General features: G+C 40.4%; 2 protein-coding genes across 9 annotated transcripts in view; one reads left to right on the forward strand and one right to left on the reverse strand.

Annotated features, from left to right (window-relative positions):
• GFM2 (GTP dependent ribosome recycling factor mitochondrial 2) overlaps positions 1 to 6,503 on the forward strand; it is a 46,840-nt gene extending 40,337 nt beyond the window's left edge. For 3 of the 5 annotated variants that reach the window (XM_060009312.2, XM_060009314.2, XM_060009313.2), the window contains 3 exons: positions 1,206 to 1,321; positions 5,418 to 5,600; positions 6,047 to 6,501. In XM_060009312.2, the coding sequence (XP_059865295.1) occupies positions 1,206 to 1,321; positions 5,418 to 5,600; positions 6,047 to 6,175 (428 nt within the window). In that variant the 3' untranslated portion in view covers positions 6,176 to 6,501. Of the gene's footprint in view, positions 1 to 1,205; positions 1,322 to 5,417; positions 5,601 to 6,046 lie in introns of all 5 variants that reach the window. The other 2 variants (XM_060009311.2, XM_060009310.2) reach the window with 2 other exon arrangements.
• HEXB (hexosaminidase subunit beta) overlaps positions 6,483 to 18,704 on the reverse strand; it is a 42,661-nt gene continuing 30,439 nt past the window's right edge. For 3 of the 4 annotated variants that reach the window (XM_060009316.1, XM_060009318.1, XM_060009315.1), the window contains 9 exons: positions 15,165 to 15,266; positions 12,836 to 12,965; positions 11,271 to 11,451; positions 10,495 to 10,581; positions 9,151 to 9,223; positions 8,189 to 8,363; positions 7,210 to 7,300; positions 6,953 to 7,057; positions 6,483 to 6,651 (listed from right to left, as the gene is read on the reverse strand). In XM_060009316.1, coding sequence (XP_059865299.1) covers positions 6,594 to 6,651; positions 6,953 to 7,057; positions 7,210 to 7,300; positions 8,189 to 8,363; positions 9,151 to 9,223; positions 10,495 to 10,581; positions 11,271 to 11,451; positions 12,836 to 12,965; positions 15,165 to 15,266 — 1,002 coding nt within the window. In that variant the 3' untranslated portion in view covers positions 6,483 to 6,593. The remainder of the gene's footprint in view (positions 6,652 to 6,952; positions 7,058 to 7,209; positions 7,301 to 8,188; positions 8,364 to 9,150; positions 9,224 to 10,494; positions 10,582 to 11,270; positions 11,452 to 12,835; positions 12,966 to 15,164; positions 15,267 to 18,704) is intronic. The other variant, XM_060009317.1, reaches the window with a different exon arrangement.

An 18,704-nucleotide genomic window follows, 5' to 3' on the forward strand; every position in this document is an offset into this window, starting at 1 on the left:
TTTTTCCAGTCTTTTGTTCACTTTGCTTTTCAGTTTTGGAGGTTTCTACTGATATATTTTCTAACTCAGACTGTTTGCTCAGCTGTGTCCCATCTAAGACCATCAGTGGGCTTCTTCCTTTCTGTTACAGTGTTTTTCATCTGAAGCATTTCTTTTTGGTTCTTTCTTAGGACTTCTGTCTCTCTGCTGTCATGCCCATCTGTTCTTGCATGCCCTTTACTTTACCTATTTAAGCCCTTAGCATATTAGTCATAGTTGTTTATATTCTTAGTCTGATCATTCAGTGTCCCTGCCACATCTGGTTCTGATGCTTGCTCTCTGTATTCAAATTCAAATTGTGCTTTTTGCCTTTCAATATGCCTTATAAGTTTTTTTTCTTTTATTTTTTATATAGCAGGTTCTTATTAGTTATCTGTTTTATACATATTAGTGCATATATGTCAATCCCAATCTCCCAATTCATCCCATAATTTTTTCTTGATAGCCAGAAGTGAGGTACTGGGTAAGGGACTGCTATAAACCGGCCTTTAGTAATGTGGTGGTGAGGTAAAGGGGAGGGGAAGCATCTGTAGTCCCAAGATTAGGTCTGTCTTCTAGTCAGCCTGTACCTTTGGACTCAGAGCTGCACAAGTGTTTCTCAGTTTTTTTCACCCCCCTTAGGTGGGACAGGATGGCTAGAGTAGACTGGATTGGGTACTTCCCTCAAGTCCGTTAGTCTCTGATTTTGCTCTAATTAACTAGTTTCCCGTGAGGGCAGGCCTTGTTAAGAATAGAGTGCCTTGGAGTATTTCAGAATGGATTCTTTTCCCCTCCCCCTGAATCTCTGATATTTACTGTGAGAACCTGCTTGAGCTCACAGAATTATGCCCCTCTCCATCCCCAAGACTGGGCCCCCCTGGAGTTTTTAACTCTGACTTGGCCACACCGAGCCTCAAGCAGTTCATCAATTACAGATCAGGTGTGACTGCCCGCACTCACCTGTCTCCCCAGTCTTGGGGACAGTGGTTTGCCCTTTGTCCTCCCATCTCTTACCAATTCAATAAGAATTGTTGCTTTTTACTTATTATTTACAACAAAGTGATGACTTCAAAGCTCCTTTACATGCAGAACTGGAAACTAGAAGTTCTCTGCCTATCTCTTTACACATTTCATTTACCCCTCACTGTAATACTGAGTCCTAATAAAATCTTTTCCCCCTTACCTAGGACCATTGCTTGGATCCCCAGTTCAAGATGTAGCAATTACTTTACATTCATTGGTAATTCATCCCGGTACCTCCACAGCTATGATTTCTGCCTGTGTCTCAAGATGCCTACAAAAGGTATAGAAGTGTCCTAATCCTTTTTGCTTTAAGGTGACTCTCTGGACAGTAGTAAACCACTAGTCCACAGACAGCTGTGCTCGCAGTGCCTGACCTTGTGTCTTTGTATCCTGAGCCTTATAGTCAAGAGTTTTTACCATGGAGAATCTTTGATTTCTTAATCATCAGGGTTTTATTCAAAAGAGGATCTAAGAAATTACTGTTTGACACAGATAGTTATTAAATATCCTCTGATTTTGGCAAAGAGGCAAGTTTTTTTAAGTGGTGTCTCTGCTTTCCCCATCCCAGATACACAGCCATAAGAGGCAAGCTTGGTAGATTTGAGTAAAAGACATATCTGGGGTCAGCTTGGCCCGAAATGGATTATAATCTAAAGGACATTGAAGGTCTAATATTGGTTCCAATGTTGGAGTTCATGTTTGTTCTAATAAGATTAATCAAGGATCACTGAAATCAGATAAGTCCTGTTGAATAACAGATCAAATAAGCATTTTTCCTTCTCAGAGCATAAAGCAGTCTGGTCTTCTGTGTTTACCTGGGGATATGTCCTTGAGTGCCTTGCCCCAGTAATCTACCAGAGCTGGATGAACCCCCAAGGGCCTTAGTGTGCTGAATGCTGATTCCATGCATTCTTCTCAGTATGGGAATACTATAGTTTTGTTGGTGACTGATTTTGCATTAAAACGCTTGCCTTTATAATCATTTTCTAATGTTTTGGACTGTGGTTGAGACCTGATTTTCTGTAGTCTTATTTGAATCCATAATTATAAAGTTAAATACCCTAAGCCCCTGACTTAGGAAGGCTGAACTTTAATGGCTCCTTCAGATAAGTTCAAATTCATACTTCTTAAAAAGTTTTTGAAAACAAAAAGTTTTTGATTAAAAAGAAAAAACACTACACTTTCAAAAATAAAATTGTTTAAATATTGTTTGCCTAAGCATATAGTTAGAAATATTACCTGTAAAGTGGTCATGATTAAATTGTTGAGAACATTTACCTTCCAGTAATTCTTAGTTTTTCCTGATATTGGTTTTAGTTTTGAAATAATGGTAACCTGAAAGATGATACGTTTCTAAATTAACCCCAAGCCCCAGTATATGGACAAGATCATAGTAGAGAACAAGAATTAACTTTATGGGGCTTACACTTAACCTTTTGTTTTAATTCATTACTTTAAATACTACTAATGGAAATACTGTGGCCCTTGTTAAACTTCATCTAGTGGGGAAGCTCCTTCTCTCTGCTATGAGAAGTCAATGACGCTTCATATATTTATTGAGCCACTGGTGGTGTGCTTATAGTGCACCAGGCACTGAGAGGGGCACAAATTAAGATACATACATTTTTCTTGACCTAAAGGAGCTTATGATTTAGAAGGGAAATAAATAGCCAAATAGCCAGAATATTAGATAGAATGGACTGAGATCCATGAAAGCTGAGACGTGGGGAATTGGGGCAGGGTTCTTGGAAAGAAGTTTATGTTGCCGAAACTCAGCCTCTTCACCGGTGCCGAACAGAAACGCGGAGGCAGGGTTTTGGGTGAAGTAGAAGAGAGTAGCTTTTATTGCTTTGCCAGGCAAAGGGGGCCACAGAGGGCTAACGCCCTCAAGACTGTGTGATCCACCCTGGAGGGGTTATGAGGAGTTTTATAGTGTTCAAGGAGCAGGGGTGTGATCAGCTCGTGGACAATTCTGGGATTGGTTGGCATCAAGGTGAAGTTTCAAGCATCATCAATCAGCCTTCTGGTTTCAACCAGTCTAGGGTCTATGTGCTTGTGGTCAGCAGTTTTCCTCTGGCAGGGGTCTGCTTCCTGTACAAACAACTTAGGAATGTGTGGCAGGCCTTTGTATCTTTCAGGGAACTGGGAGTTCGGTGATTCTGCCATGCGGCAGCATTACAGTCTAAATTGTTACCAGTTCCCTAGCCCAACAGCTGTTCTTTGTTTCTGCATCTTCACATTTCCCAATCATTAACTCTTGAGTCAGCATTTTATTTCAAAACACAACAGGGGCTTGTACATGGTTTCATTAATTGTTGAGCTGTGATGTTTTGGAAGATTTGGGCACAGTGGGCAGCATTCCAGACAAGGGGAGATTAAAGAAGGCAGGGCCAGGCTTTAGAGAAACCTTTAAAAACTACATCTGGAAGTTTGAGATTTGTTTTGAGAACAGTGGTGAATAATTTAAAGTTTTTGAAGAGAGTATAATCCTTAGAATACAGAAGGGACTGGAGTAGGGAAAAGAGTCTAGGACAGGGAATGGACTAGGTCTGAACCAGGATACCAGCAACAGGAGTGGAAATCTTACAGCTTACTTGTGGAAAAAGGGAAATCAAAGATGCGTGTCCTGGTGAACTGAAGAGTAGTGATGCCATCAACAGAAAGAGGAAAAAGCAGACAGGAGTGTTTGGAAAAGAAAATGATGAGTTCCGTTTGGGGCATATTGGGTTGCTATAAGATATTTAGACACTATCCCAGAGCAGACCAGTGGAGTACAAGGCTGGAGCACTCAGACCATGGCTTGGATAAAGTTTAGAATTTTTGAGGAAGCTACGTGGAAGCTGCTCTTGATGCTCTGTAACTAGGCAGTGTTGCCAAGGAAAAGGCTGTGAAAAGAAAAGAGGACTAAGGACAGACCCACAAGCACAGTACTTCCTGTTCAGTTACATAGAACTCAGTCCTTTCCTTAGTTGTAGCATTTTTTTCTCTTTAATTTTTAACCTTTTCCCACTCCATTATGTTGTTCTAAAAGACATTGCGTGAAGTGGCACAAAGCTTTTGGTAAGAATTGCAAAAATACAGAGGATATATTTAGTTGTTTGCTGTTGACTCATTATTTTTTAGTAATGTTTTCATTCAAGGACTATTACTTTTTCTATAGTTGAGTTGTTTCGGTTGATAGTGATTTTAAAGGCTTAATCTGCTGTGAAGAACTGAGATTATGTTTTTACTCTGTATGTGTGCTATGTTTTTTGAAATTTCTGTGATAAAGAGAATATACTGCTGGCCATTTTTCATGATCGTGAAAGTAGGGGAGGCAGGGGTGGGGGGGAGGGAGGAGGTGGTGAGGTATGGGGACAGAAGAGCATTACTTGACAATATAGGCGAAGATACTGCCTGGTCCTAAGTGAGTGGTGGCAGGTGAGCAGAGAGAGGACCAGCCATAGCCAAATAAAGGTGAGGGGTACATTCCAGAGCCCTGGCTCTTCTATCTGGTTTCCGCTGCTAAGTCTAAGTTTATTACAACTGAGGAAGTTGTAATAAAGACCAAAGCACACTGCTCATCCCACCTGACAACCAAACAAAGGCTTAGAATTTATAGGAAATTGTTATTTTTTAACTCTGGCAGGCTGGAGAAGTAAGTGAGTTAGCTTTTAAAATCAAACCCATCAATAGTTAGGGTGCTCGCAAACGCCCTCCAAAATTCGTTTAGCAATTGGCCTGATGGAATGATGCTCTAAAGACAGCGTCTGACTAGGGGACCCCAGTAAGTCTTTATACCTCTGCTTTCGTCCACTTCCTATTTGCCCTATGCTGTTTTAGCTTTTTATAGTTTCCGTGCTCTTTCCTTTCCACGTGCTTATTCTTCTTGGCCTTTGTTATCTGTTCAGAATTTTAGATTTCAGTCTGTTTCAAATAGAAGAGAATGTGTTTCTACTAACTTACTGTGTTTTTAGCTCTCTCCTTTATTTCCCTCCTGCTTGCCTTGACTTGTAGCATGGACTATAACTATAGGTATCAAAAACAAAAGAAGAGGTTTAAATATGAAGAAATAAGTCTTTGAAGGGGGAAAACCATTTTGTTTCCCTCTGTCTCTGGGCACATGTTCACAGGTACTCTACATAATGAGATTTTGCCAAGCATTCCCTTGCAACACACCATACAAGAGGTCTCGGACATGCTACTGTCATGCATGTACAAGCAAATATTGAAATTTTGGACTTCTTATAGAGTGTTAAAGCAGGCTTATGTCTCTTTGCTAGAGGCTCTAGGCTAAGATTATGAACAGTATTTAAATTTTTATGAGTCTTCCCTTCATAACAGAAATTTGCTCTGCAGTTTAAGGAAGAGGAGTTAATGTTCTTTCATTTCTTTAGGCTCTGAAGAAAGCTGATAAGCAAATTTTGGAGCCCCTGATGAATCTTGAGGTTACAGTGACTAGAGATTACCTCAGTCCTGTCCTAGCAGATCTAGCACAAAGAAGAGGGAACATTCAGGAAATCCAGACTCGTCAGGACAACAAAGTTGTTATTGGATTTGTTCCCTTAGCAGAAATTATGGTAGGTACTTTGTGACTAAATGTACACATACTTTATGTGAATTGCTGGAGAAATCCAGGGGATTATGGCAGCATGGGGGCAGGAGGGGTATCCCTTTCCACTCCTCTACAGAGGTTGAGGTGTGCTGTACCAAAATGTGTCACCAGCCACCAGCCTGAATGACCATTTTTCCATCCCAAGCACTTATCTTACTTCTGTTGCCGGCTTTGAGGCAAGTTTCATTCTCCTCCCCACCAGCCTCTCCTGCTAGGACAGGCACCTGAGTGCCAGCAGAGCCTTTTTTACCATTTGGGACCAAGGAATACTTCTGAAGCATACCCACACTACTGGTTTTCTGTCATCCACAATACTTACCAAATTTTTCCTGATAATGGTCAAAGGTTCTGCAGGAAGAGACTTGAGGCTTAACTTTGCAGAGATAACTGACTTAAAATTATTTTAATTAGGGTTATTCAACTGTGCTTCGAACGTTAACATCAGGCTCAGCTACCTTTGCCTTAGAGCTGTCTAATTATCAAGCCATGAATCCTCAAGACCAAAGTACACTGCTCAGCCAGAGAAGTGGCTCGTCCTAAGTCCTTGGAGAGAAACTCAGGAGTACCTACCTACTTCATTTTCCGTAAGAACAACTGAAAAGGTAGAACGTGAAACAGTGGCACTTGGTGCTGCCCATTCTATTTTATAGAATGAGAAACGTGCTTTGATGTTGAAGGTTAATGCACCTGAATTGTATTGTGTATCTATTACTGTCGGTAGTCAAGATTCAGTCTTTTGGAATATACTGAGTGATAGATATCACGAGGTTTTTGGTTGGCTGATTTTAAGCTGCGCTCACAGGAAAGATGTCAGTCTTCTATGTATAACGTATAAGTAAGATGGAGGTTCAATCAATAAAAAGATTTTATTCAAAAACATGATTTTCAAAATCAAGCTGATCGTGGTACAGATGACTGTGGGCATTTTCCCCTATTTTTCTTTTGTTTCAGTTCATTTTTACATTCTGTCCTCGTCACAATATCCAGTAAAGACAGGTTCTGCAGCTATTCCTCGTCTGTACGACAGGTAAAGTACAAACAAAAGATGTTTTAGATTGATATAACTCATCTCCATCTTAAGGAACTTTTAAGGAACTTAACAGCTCAAATCAGAATCATTAAACCATACCACTAATTATTGAAAAAAGAGATTCATAGTGGAGTTCTAAGTTACAGCAAAATTTAATATATCTATAAAACAGTTTAAAGTCCAAGCATATCTTCTCCTTATAGGTACTGGAAATAGTTCCCAATTCCTCCTAATTAAATCACAGCCTCTTAGGTGACATACGTTTTTGAAAAATAAACCTGTCTTACCTGAGCATTCTGCAGCGGTGAACTGTTAGTCTCCTGTAGGCATCCTCTAGGCCTCTGACATCTTTGTGACTCCAGAGTCTCTCACCAACAGCACTTGCTCGAGGCCTAAAATTTAAACCACATGTGCCCCAATGTACTTTTCTGTTTTCTTAAATAAGCAAACCACATGCTTGGGGAAGTTCCTAGTGGTTTCCAACTTGGGTACAGAAGGAAAACTCAGGCCCCTTAATTCAAATGTTATCACTTAAATTCCATACCATAATCTTGGAGTAAGGTTAGTTGCATCCACATACTCTCCCCATAGACAAGCTTCTCCACCAATGACAAGTTTTTTCTGTTCCTGAGAACCTAGATTAAAATCATTGATGTAAGTTAGGTAGTTGCAACTTGAGGCCTATATACAGAGGCAATGCTGATTTCTACTGTTATCTTAGGGCAGCATTTCTCTCCTGTTAATCAGGACCTTGGGAGATGTTCATGGCTGTGGCACAAAAAAAGGTGGCCAACTTTATTGCCATGGCTGACCCCATGGTTCACACAGTATTTGTTAGCATATGTTAACTAATGTAGTAGTTAGGCAGTCTGGTAGTAAAGATACCATTTTATTATTAAAGAGACTATCTATAGTAATTATGACTTTTTGATTCTCAGAAAATGCTTTTTAGAGATTTTTAGAGAAACAGTTATGTCAATTCCTAATAGACCTACAGTTTTGAAACTCTTAAACAGCAAAATACTATTCCTCAAAGGAAATTTTATATTAAAGTCTGGTGTACAAAAATGGACAAAGTAGAACTGTTTTTAATGAAGGGGGTTTGAGAGTCTGAAGCCCCACCACTCAGACATGCCCACCCCCAAGGATGCCTCCTCCTCAGAACCTGGAAGCCACTGGACAGGACGGGATCCCTGCTTAGGTGTCTTGCATTGGAGAGGCAGCTCAGAGTAGGAGATACAAGGTTAATGCAGTCAGGCATCTTTAAATGCATAGTGATAACAAGTCTTATCAGTGAAAATGGAGAGCAAAATCTAAGGGAATCTACTTTGAAGTTCTTTCATTTAGGGAAGAATGTGGTTTCTTTCATATTGTAGTTGATCTGTTTAAGTACACACAAACAAAATCAAGGGTCAAACATAAAAGGGAGGATAGTTGGTAGATGCTACCTAGGTAAGGATTCCCTGGAGGGAGGGTAGGGAAAAAAACCTAACAAATCAAGTAACGATGGTTGCTTCACTTACCCTCAAAACTAAGAGGGTCCACGGCATAGTATTTTTTCCAGTCTTGTCCATAACTGATCCAGTCTAAGTACCAAGGAGCAGAAAGGATCACAGGGAAGCCAGCTTCTGTAACTTTACTTTGTTCCTGAGTATAGTCCTCCGCTTTCCACACCTGAATTACTGTGCCTGGCGTGAGCTATTAAAGTCACAAATCACAATATATATTATTAGGTCTCGCAACTACAGTAGATGAAATTAAAAGTCCAAGGCATTGTAGCGAAGGAAATAACTTTTAAGATCCTTGGAAAAAGCAGCATTTTCTTTTTTCCCCTTTCTCCTTAGAATTAATAGCAAATGCTATTTGTTGTAGGGACTTAGAAGTTTCATCAACCTTAAGGTTGGATATTTAACCTTTGTCTACATATGATACCATATAGGTGCAATGAATTAAAGGTTTTCATCCCATTTCTACCACACTATTGTACTTACTTTGGAACTCTGAGGATGCCACCAACCCTTCTGGAAAGATAATACTAGTATCTGGACTTGCAAATTCTCAGTTGCCCCCAAAGGAAAATAAAGAATTCTGAGTATGTCAGAGAGAAACGCCATTTAAAATAGAAAGTGTACATTGACAATTTTACTTAAAACTCTCTTAACAGCAGTAAAGACTTATTTATCTGTTTGTTCTGCCCTTCTGAATAAAGGAACGGTCTTCAGAGTACTTCAATTTGTGATTAAAAATGAGATGGCGGGGGAGGAGGGGAGATGGGGGAGATGAGGAGGTGGCGGCGCTGAAGAATGAAGTAAATGGAAGAAATCAGATCAGTACCATTATCATTGGTCTCAGTGTTACAGCTCAAATGGAAAGGTAAACTCGTTTCCCCAGCATTACAGGGAAGCTTCATTAGGGTTCCTTCCATCCAAGGAAGTATTAAGTCTCTCATATTATCAAAACCAAATGCAGTCTTAATACTTCTCACCTTGCTTGCATCATCAAAAACTTCTTGCCAGACTATGGAGCTCTTGTTTATGGCTGAAATCATATCCAAAACCCTACCATTGAAAAAAATTACAGTTATTTCAGATCACAAGCTTACCAATATGTGTAAAGAATGCACATTTTTATCCCAAGAACTCCCAACACTGAGAGGTGCCTCTCAGTATAGCACAGCTTTACAGCAGAACTAGCTAAAGCTGGGTGGCGACCCATGTGGTTCCTTCTTTCTAGCACGTGGCTCAGAACCTGACACAGCAGAGGGGTTCAACAGTCAACTGCAGAATGAATGAGCTAAGCATACCCCAAAGAAAGGAAGATGGGACAACTCCTAGGGAAGTGTATAAACAGCAACCTTTGTAATTTCATGGGTATCTTAGAATAAAAGAAACTAGCCTGTGACATCACCTAAATAACTTCCAACAGTGTCGACAATCAATTCACAAATATTTCCTGATGTTCAGACAATGGCAGGTGCTCTGCAGGATAAAAAAATTAGCCTGTATTACACAAAAAGCTGAACAGGAAAAGGCTAGAATCTGGGCTTGCTCAATGCAGGAGTTGGCAAGCTATAGCCTGCAGCCTATTTTTGTATGGCTCTTGAGCTGAGAATGGTTTTTACACTTGTAAAGCATTGTTTAAAAAAATAAGAGTATGCACAAAAAAAAGAGTATGCAACCACATGTGCCCGACGAAATCTCTCATATTTACTGTCTGGCCCTTCAGAGAACAAGTTTACTGCTCCCTAGCATAGAGCAGCACTGTCTGCTGGAACTTGATGCAGTGATGGAAATGTTCTATATATGCACTTTCCAGCATGGTAGCCACTAGCCTCATCTAGCTGTTGAACACCTGAAATGTGGCTAATGTGACTGAGGAACTGAATTTTTAATTTTCTTCAATTCTAATTTAAATACAAACAGCCACATGTGGCTGTGGCTACCACACGAGACAGCACAGATATAAAGTAAAAGAAATGCTCCGGCGTTGACAAAAGGGACTGAATTCCAGGGGATGGATGGTGACGAAGACTTTGCAGGGCAGCCAGGGCTCTGAGCTGAGTTCTTAGAACAGATGACTGTTATCCTGTGTTTCAACAGTTACTGCAAAAGGATCAGAGTCACCATGTTATTGATTTAAAGAAAATAGTGGCTATTGCTCCCTCCTTTATGATTTTTCATCTATATTTTGTGTAACAAAGAATATAACGTCTATACTTTGGCAAGGAGTGGAGAGAAAATGAAAAATAAAGTAGTACTAAATAACAGCTTAAGCTTTTACAAAAGGCATTGATGAAATAAAAACAGAAGTAGGCTTTAAAGTAACTTACGCTTGCATATAGAAAGATTCTAGTTTCTTAAAATTTCTGCCAAAGCCTTTGTCCCTCATGAAATCCTGGATTTCTGGATTGGATGCCCTTAAACAAAAAGTGATCAAAATTTCATTAAAAGTTCAATGTGCCCAATCTTTTTCTTTTTTTTTTGGCCGCATGGCACATGGAATCTTAGTTCCCCGACCAGGGATTGAACCCACACACCTTTCACTGGAAGCGCAGTCTTAACCCCTGGACTGCCAGGGAAGTCCCTGCCCAATCTTTTTAAAGCAGCATATATCCCTAACATCTTATACACATGTAAAACTATTAAATTTTGTAGAGTAAAATAAACCTAAAAATTTAATTATAAGTTATCTTAGCTTTCCAGTGCAAATAATTTTTTTCTAGAAGCCGATTTCCTAGAAAAATGGTTTTCCTTAACCTCCCGCCTCTCTCCTCCATCTGAGGCTATTTGCAAAGAGGACTTTTACTTGAAAAATCTCTCCCACTTAATCATTACCCTCTTTCACTAAAGCTATTCTTTGTTCACTCTTTAGTCTTTTTTTTTAATTCCCATTTCCTTCTGCATCTTAATTCTCCTTCCTAAAAGCTTTTACTTTGTCATACCACCCATATGGACATTCTGCAGAAATCCACCATCTCACGAGTTGTGTTGCCAAGTTAAAACCGTAGAGATGTTACCCCAAATCTTCCCTTTTCATGTGGAGACCTCTACACCTACTTCAGATACAAGTTTTTAGAAATACGTGGGTTTTAACAAATTTTCATACCAACAATCAAAATCTACTTCATCTCCTCCCAAATGAATGAATTCATCTGGAAACACGGTACTAATTTCTTTGAAAAATTTAGACAGGAAGCTGTAAGTTGTATTCCAAATAGGGTTTATAGGTCCAAAAGCCCCAGATGGATCTTTTCCATTATAACATGGAGTCAGGAGGTCTTTCTGGCCTGGAAGGAAACACAGAGAATCTTTTCTAAAGAAGTATTTCAGTCACAAAGACACAGCTTTGCACATGATTATATTATTTTGTTGAAGCCAAAAGAGATTTTATACAGGAAAAGATAAATGTGTTTACTAAGAGTTATTATAATTTCTTCCAAATAAGAACTGTTTCCTGAATACTACCCCTGTACACCTCTTCTGTTTCCCTTTCCATCAGCCTCTGAGATTTTACCCATTTCAAATATTATCTCAAATACTAATGACTCCCAAATCTAAACCTTGCCCCAATCCTTTTGTCTCGAGCTTCAAACCATATTTCAAAGTCCCTGCTGGATACAATTAGATATTCTAGCTTCACTTCAAATATAATCTAACAAAAACCAAATAGTCTTCCCCAAGCTCCTTCTGTAGCTTCTCCTGATTTTCACATTCTGGTAAGCAAGACACCATCCTCCTAATAAGTCTCTTGTCCCTCTCCTCCTGGAGTCAGTCAGTTACCCAAGTTCTATGGGTTGTATTTCCAGAATGTCTCTCAGTTCTGTATATTATTTTCCATCCCTGCTATCACCATTCTGGTCTAGGACCTTCAATCTCCTCCCCCTTCCAAATCTGTCACTTTCACATAGGATTCCCTTTAGTGTGGCTCCCATCATGTCACTCTTCTACTCTGTAACTTTCACTGGCTTCCATGTGTCCTGATGAATCCCACATTCCTCACCCAAGCCCTCTACACTACTTTTTCAGACTCATTTCCCACTGTACTCCATGTCTATTCTAATAAACTTATTGCACAATTATAAATGCTAGGTGTGGTGCTATGTGCTTTACATTCATTCTGTAATCTTCAAAAAAAAAAATTACATGATAGCTACTGCTAATACTCCCATTTTAGAGATGGGAGAACTGAGGATGAGATGTTCTGACTTGCCCAAGGTCACTCAGTTTATAAACGCCAGAAGCAGGATTCAAATCCAGGCAATCTAGCTCCAGAGCCAGTTCTTAAGCACCCGACAGTACAACTACTCTCTGCTGCACTGTACTCCAGCTAAATTGCCTTTCCTGTTATTCCCTCTACCAGAAACATGAATATATTCTTTGATCTCTCAAAAGCATTTTAAGTGTTACTTCATTCATGTAATGTTTAATTCACTTATGCATTCTACTTGTTATAATCATTTCTTGTTTTCCTTTATCCCTTGTGTTTATACTTTAGGCAATGCCTAGATAGTGACTTGCTCACAACAGACACATAATAGTTACTGAATTACAACTATCAATAGTTTGCACAACCTTTGTGCAAATCACAAGAACAAAATGAGCAAACACCAAGTCATGAGATGCAGGACCTCAAATGTTCATTTTCTGCAACTCATAAAACACGCTCCTTACCTTCTCCCCAAGACTGCGTATGTCCAGGGCTATCAAATTCTGGCAAGATCCGAATCCCTCGTAATCGGGCATATTCAATCACCATACGGACATCGTTTGGAGTATAAACATGAGACGAAGAATAGCTTCCCTGTAAAAGCCATATTTCTTAAAATGTATGAACTGTTTACAGCTCTGTTTGTACTTCAGTATCTGCTGGCAGATTATTCAATTATTACAAAGTATAAAATAGTCTTATGTGATGTTGGATGACTCATTTAAATTATTTGTTTACTGTATCTTAATAAGCTCTCAGCACACTTTGGGTTAATTCCAGATTTACTGATAGGACTGTCTCTCTCTACCAGCACCTCGTTTCAGCAATGTCTACCGTCAGGCTGTTTCAACCTCATGTAACTGTATGACAAAACAGAAATGTTTGAAGTGAAAATTCTGAATACACTGCCCTTGTCAGTTTTAGAATCAAAATTCACACATTATTACAAAGCATAGCTGTTGTCTTTCAAAGTAACTTTAATTACTGTCAGCTTTAAAAATTCCCCGAGATGCTCTGATAAGTGACCTGTTTTTTGTTTTTAAAGATTACCCTTGGTCCTACTATAGGTCCTTGAAAAATTAGAACTCAATATTGGTGGTAACTAAACATAAAGGTCCATTAAAGGTGTTACCATGGCACATTTCTCAAGGTATAAATATATAAATATAAATAAATGCTCAACTTCTAAAAAGTAGTCTTGCCCTACCCCCACCCTCAACATCAAATTTGTACTGAATCAAGACTAGATCTAACTACCAGTTTACAGTAAATACAGGAGACAGAAGAAGATATTGACACTGGGAATGCAACCAGCAAAACCCAGACTGTGGGAAACTATAGGACAAACTGAGCTTAGTTTCCTCAATGAAAATAATAAATTATAAGAAAAAAAAAGAGATGGGCAGGGATGGGCAGCTATATATAAAAGAGAACAGACAGGGCTTCCCTGGTGGCGCAGTGGTTGAGAGTCCGCCTGCCGATGCAGGGGACGCAGGTTCGTGCCCCGGTCCGGGAGGATCCCACATGCCACAGAGAGGCTAAGCCCGTGAGCCGTGGACGCTGAGCCTGCACGTCCGGAGCCTGTGCTCCGCAACGGGAGAGGCCACGGCAGTGAGAGGCCCGCGCACCGCAAAAAAAAAAAAAGAGAGAACAGACATATTAACTGACCACAATGTATGGACCTTATTTGCATCCAAATGCAAATAAATTTTTCTTGAAAAAGGCACTTGGGGAAACACGAATGATGACTGGCTATCTGGATTATTGCTATTTTCTTAGCGGTGATAACGAACTATAACTTTTTAAACAGGCCTTTTTAACCAATAAGATATGATGTCTGGGATTACCTTCAAAATAATGGAAGGGGTATAGGTGATACAAGACTGGCCATTACTTGATTACTGAGGCTAACTGATAAGGAAATGGGAATTCATTAAATTCTACTTCTGTATATGTTTGAAGTTTTCCATATTAAAAGCAAACAACAACAGGAGTGCTGCTAGGATTTCAACCTAATCAAAGCCTTGGAGAAAGTTCTGGAATTGTGGCCAGAGGACAAAATTTAGGGTCTTGGCTCTGCCTCTTCCTAACTACAACTTTGGATGAGACATACAGCTTCTCTTGGCTGTCAGTGACTGGCCTTGTACTAGAGGGGGATTCAACTAGATGGTATCGAGGCTCACTCCCAGCTTCCCTGGTCTGTAATACAGTGAATCTGAACACTCCTAAGACCACCATTATTTTCCAAGAAGGAGCCGTTATCTGTAAGATTCCCTGTTTCATATAGTTTTTCAGAGAGAAAAGAAGTTGTCATTTATAGAATTCAAAACAATTCTGTTTGAAACAAATATACAGTTGGACTACTTGGTAAATATAATTACTTAACCTTATGTTAATCACGAATGCTTCAGGTCTGCTACATTCATTAAGGTTTTTAAATTTTTATTTGTATAGCCCCTAGAGATTGTTTACATTTACGATAACATAACAATTACAAAACCACAACAGTTTTGTGGATCTAAAATGCTCAGCAGAAGCCTATTAAAAACATTTAAAACCACAAATATCTTCTCTTTTTTTTTTTTTGGCCTCACTGACCAGGGATCTAACCCACACCCCCTGCAGTGGAAGCATGGAGTCTTAACCACTGGACCGCCAGGGAAGTCCCCCAAATATCTAACTTTTATACTTCAATTCTATCCATAAGAAGAAACATTTAAGCTGCAAACTTCTAATGAAACTATACCCAAATTTTTTTTTTGTATACCAACAACAATAACATGAATAACTCACTTTTTGGCTTAATCCAGGAAAAGTGATGCTCTGATAAGGGAAAGACGGGTCATCTACTATGTGCCAGTGGAGAACATTAAACTTATTAAAAGCCATGGCATCCTGCAAGCAAACATGTTAAAAATGTATATACCTTAAAACCACAATGAGATTATCAGCTCACGCTGTCAGAATGGCTATCATCAAAAAGAACACAACAGATGTTGGTGAGGGTGTGGAGAAAAGGGAACCCTTGTACACTGTTAGTGGGAATATAAATTGGTGTAGCCACTGTGGAAAACAGTTTGGAGGTTTCTCAAAAAACTAAAAATAAAGCTACCATATGACCCAGCAATCCCCACTCACTCCTGGGTATACATACCTGAAAAAAACACTAATTTGAAAAGATACATGCACCCCAATATTCGTAGCAGCATTATTTACAATTGCCAAGATGTGGAAGCAAGCTACGTATCCATAAACAGATGAATGGACAAAGATGTGGTGTATATATATACAATGGAATACTATTCAGCAATAAAAAAAAATTTTGCTGTCTGCAACAAGATGGATGGACTTGGAGGGCATTATGCTAAGTAAAGTAAGTCAGACAGAAAGATATGTATGATATCACTTATATGTGGAATCTAAAAAATACAACTAGTGAATAACAAAAATGGAAGCAGATTCACAGATAAAGAGAACAAACCCAGTGGGGAGAGAAGGAAAAAAAAATTACCACAGATATATTATACAATCCAATTTACTTATCTGCATCCATGATTATTTCCAATGTGTCTGTTTCCTTTTAAAATTTTTTCAACAAGGATGAAGAAATATGTGTTGATGTGAAGAAATATAAATTCCTTATCTTCTTTACATGGCATGTTGCTTTTCAAAAAGCCTATACAGAATTCTTATTTATTCTAAACAGTAAGCTATAATAACTTTGCCCTATGGGAAGGGAGCAAGCTTCTAAATTTCCAGTAAGTATTTAGGGGTTAGCCAAGAATGGAAAATAGCTCTTGGCTACCACTACTACTGTGTTTGGGAATGCAGCAGAGGAAAAATGGGACTTGTAATTCCCACAATTCTGAGATTTGAGTGCCAACCCTTCCTTACAGATGAAAGAAATTCAGTACAAACACAATACAGTTCTAATTAAAATTCTCAAATTTGGGGGGAAATTGACATTGATTTTATGTACACTCTGGAGGAATAAACAATATGCATATAAAATATAAAAGACTATATGAAGAAGATGAAAAATGATAAGGGGAGAGATTTGCCCTATCAGAGAATCAAAACTTATAGCCTCCCTTCTCCTTATGATGTGGCCAAGATGGCAGAGCAGGAAGACCCTCCTGCTCACCTCCTGCCACAGACACACCAAAATTACAACTATTAACAGAGCAATTATTGATGAGAATGACCACCTGAAAACTAGCAGAAAAGATTTTTCCACAACTAACAGTATAAAGAAGAAACCACAAGGAGAGACCCACACCCCAGACTACGTGACCCACAAATGGGAGGATATCACAGTTGCAGAGGTTCTCCCCAAGGAGTGAGGAATCTGAGCCCACATCAGGCTCTGTAGCCTGGGGTCCAACACCAGGAAAACGAGCCCCCCAAAACATCTGGCTTTGAAGGACAGCAGGGCTTGCATATGGATGAGCTGGCAGGCTGTAGGAAACAGATTGTGCTCTTAAAAAGCATATGTAGATTCCTCCTCCAGTGTGGGAGGACGAGGAGTTCGCATCTCCCCACAACTAGGGCACCTGGCAGATGTTGGTGGGGGACCTCGATACCCAAGGAGATGGGAGGAACCCCCGAGCAACCGGGTAGGACATGTCGGGGAGTGAGGGGGGAGGAGAAGTGGAGGCCGGACAGGACAGGCACCCCTGAGGGGTGGATGGGAGAGGGCAGGGGTTCCCACACCTGGAGGGACCCTCAGGGGCTTGGAGGATCAGTGGGGAGCGTGCCTAGTGTTTCCCTGCCCAATCAGGTCTGGGTAAGCCTTCTGGGCTCCCGGGCCAGGGCCTCCACTCTCTGAGGCCCCCTCCAGGCCGCGAGGTTCCTAGGGGTGTAGGACAGAGGCGGGAAGGGGCCCTCTGGAATCGGAGGATCAGGGGAGATGCGGAAGGCGTTTCCCCCACCCACTCAGGCCCTGGGAAGCCTGCTGGGCTCCTGGGCCTGGTCCTCTGTTCTCCAGGGCCTCCTTGGGCCTCGCAGGTCCTAGGGGTGTGGGAGGGAGGGAGGAGCGGGGAAGAGGAGGCCGATGGTGGCGGGGGGAACCCCCAGGACCAGAGGATCAGGGGAGGCCCAGCGGGCATTTCCCCTGCCCAGTCGGGCCCAGGGAGCCTGCTGGAGTCCCAGACCTGGTCCACCGCCCTCAAGGCCAGAGGCACCCCTGGGCCCCTCCTGCTGCATAGAACCTAAGCTTCACCCCCGAAGGGCCTTTTCAGCCCAGTGGGTCCTAAGCATAGGCCCTGCCCACCAACTAAACCCTGCCTCCCACAGCCAAGGCCTTTTCCAGCTTTTTGTTCCCTCCTCTTTTTTTGCTTTTTTACTTTCCAGTTGTTGTTTCACCCATATTTTTATATGTTTATTTTTTTTCTAACGTATCTCTTAGTTTTCTAATCTTATTTTCTTTTTTACTCTGTTATTCTTCAGCTCCTTTTTTTTTTTGCCACCCTGCATGGCTTGCAGGATCTTGGTTCACAAGCTGGGGGTCGTGCCTGAGCTCCAAGTCTGAACCACTGGACCAGCAGAGGACCTCAGACCCCAGAGAATAACTCACTGGAGTGAGGTCTCTCAGAGGTCCTCACCTTGGCACCAGGACTCAGCTCTACCCAATAGCCTACAAACTCCAGTGCTGGAAACCTCAGGCTAAACAACTAGTAACATAGGAACACAATCCCACCCCAGAAAAAAAAAAAGAGATGACAAAAAAATATGTCACAGATGAAGGAGCAAGGTAGAAACCTACAAGACCAAATAAATGAAGAGGAAATAGGCAACCGACCTGAAAAAGAATTCAGAGTAATGTCAGTAAAGATGATCCAGAATCTCGGAAACAGAATGGAGGCATGGATTGAGAAACTACAAGAAATGTTTAACAAAGATCTAGAAGAACTAAACAAATAAACAGAGATGAACAACACAATAACTGAAATGAAAAATACACTAGGAGGCATCAATAACAAAATAACTGAGGCAAAAGAACGAATAAGTGAACTAGAAGACAGAATGGTGGAAATAACTGCCAAGGAGCAGAATAAAGAAAAAGGAATGAAAAGAACTGAAGACAATCTCAGAGAACTCTGGGACAACACTGAACACACCAACATTCGATTTACAGGGGTCCCAGAAAAAAGAAGAGAAAAAGAAACGGTCTGAGAAAATATTCTAAGAGATTATAGTGGAAAACTTTCCCAACATGGGAAAGGAAATAATCACCCAAGTCCAGGAAGCACAGAGAGTCCCATACAGGATAAACCCTAGGAAAAACACACCAAGACACACGTAATCAAACAAACAAAAATTAAATTCAAAGAA

Source organism: Delphinus delphis, chromosome 3 (genome assembly GCF_949987515.2).
Source record: "Delphinus delphis chromosome 3, mDelDel1.2, whole genome shotgun sequence".
Lineage (NCBI taxonomy): Eukaryota > Metazoa > Chordata > Mammalia > Artiodactyla > Delphinidae > Delphinus > Delphinus delphis.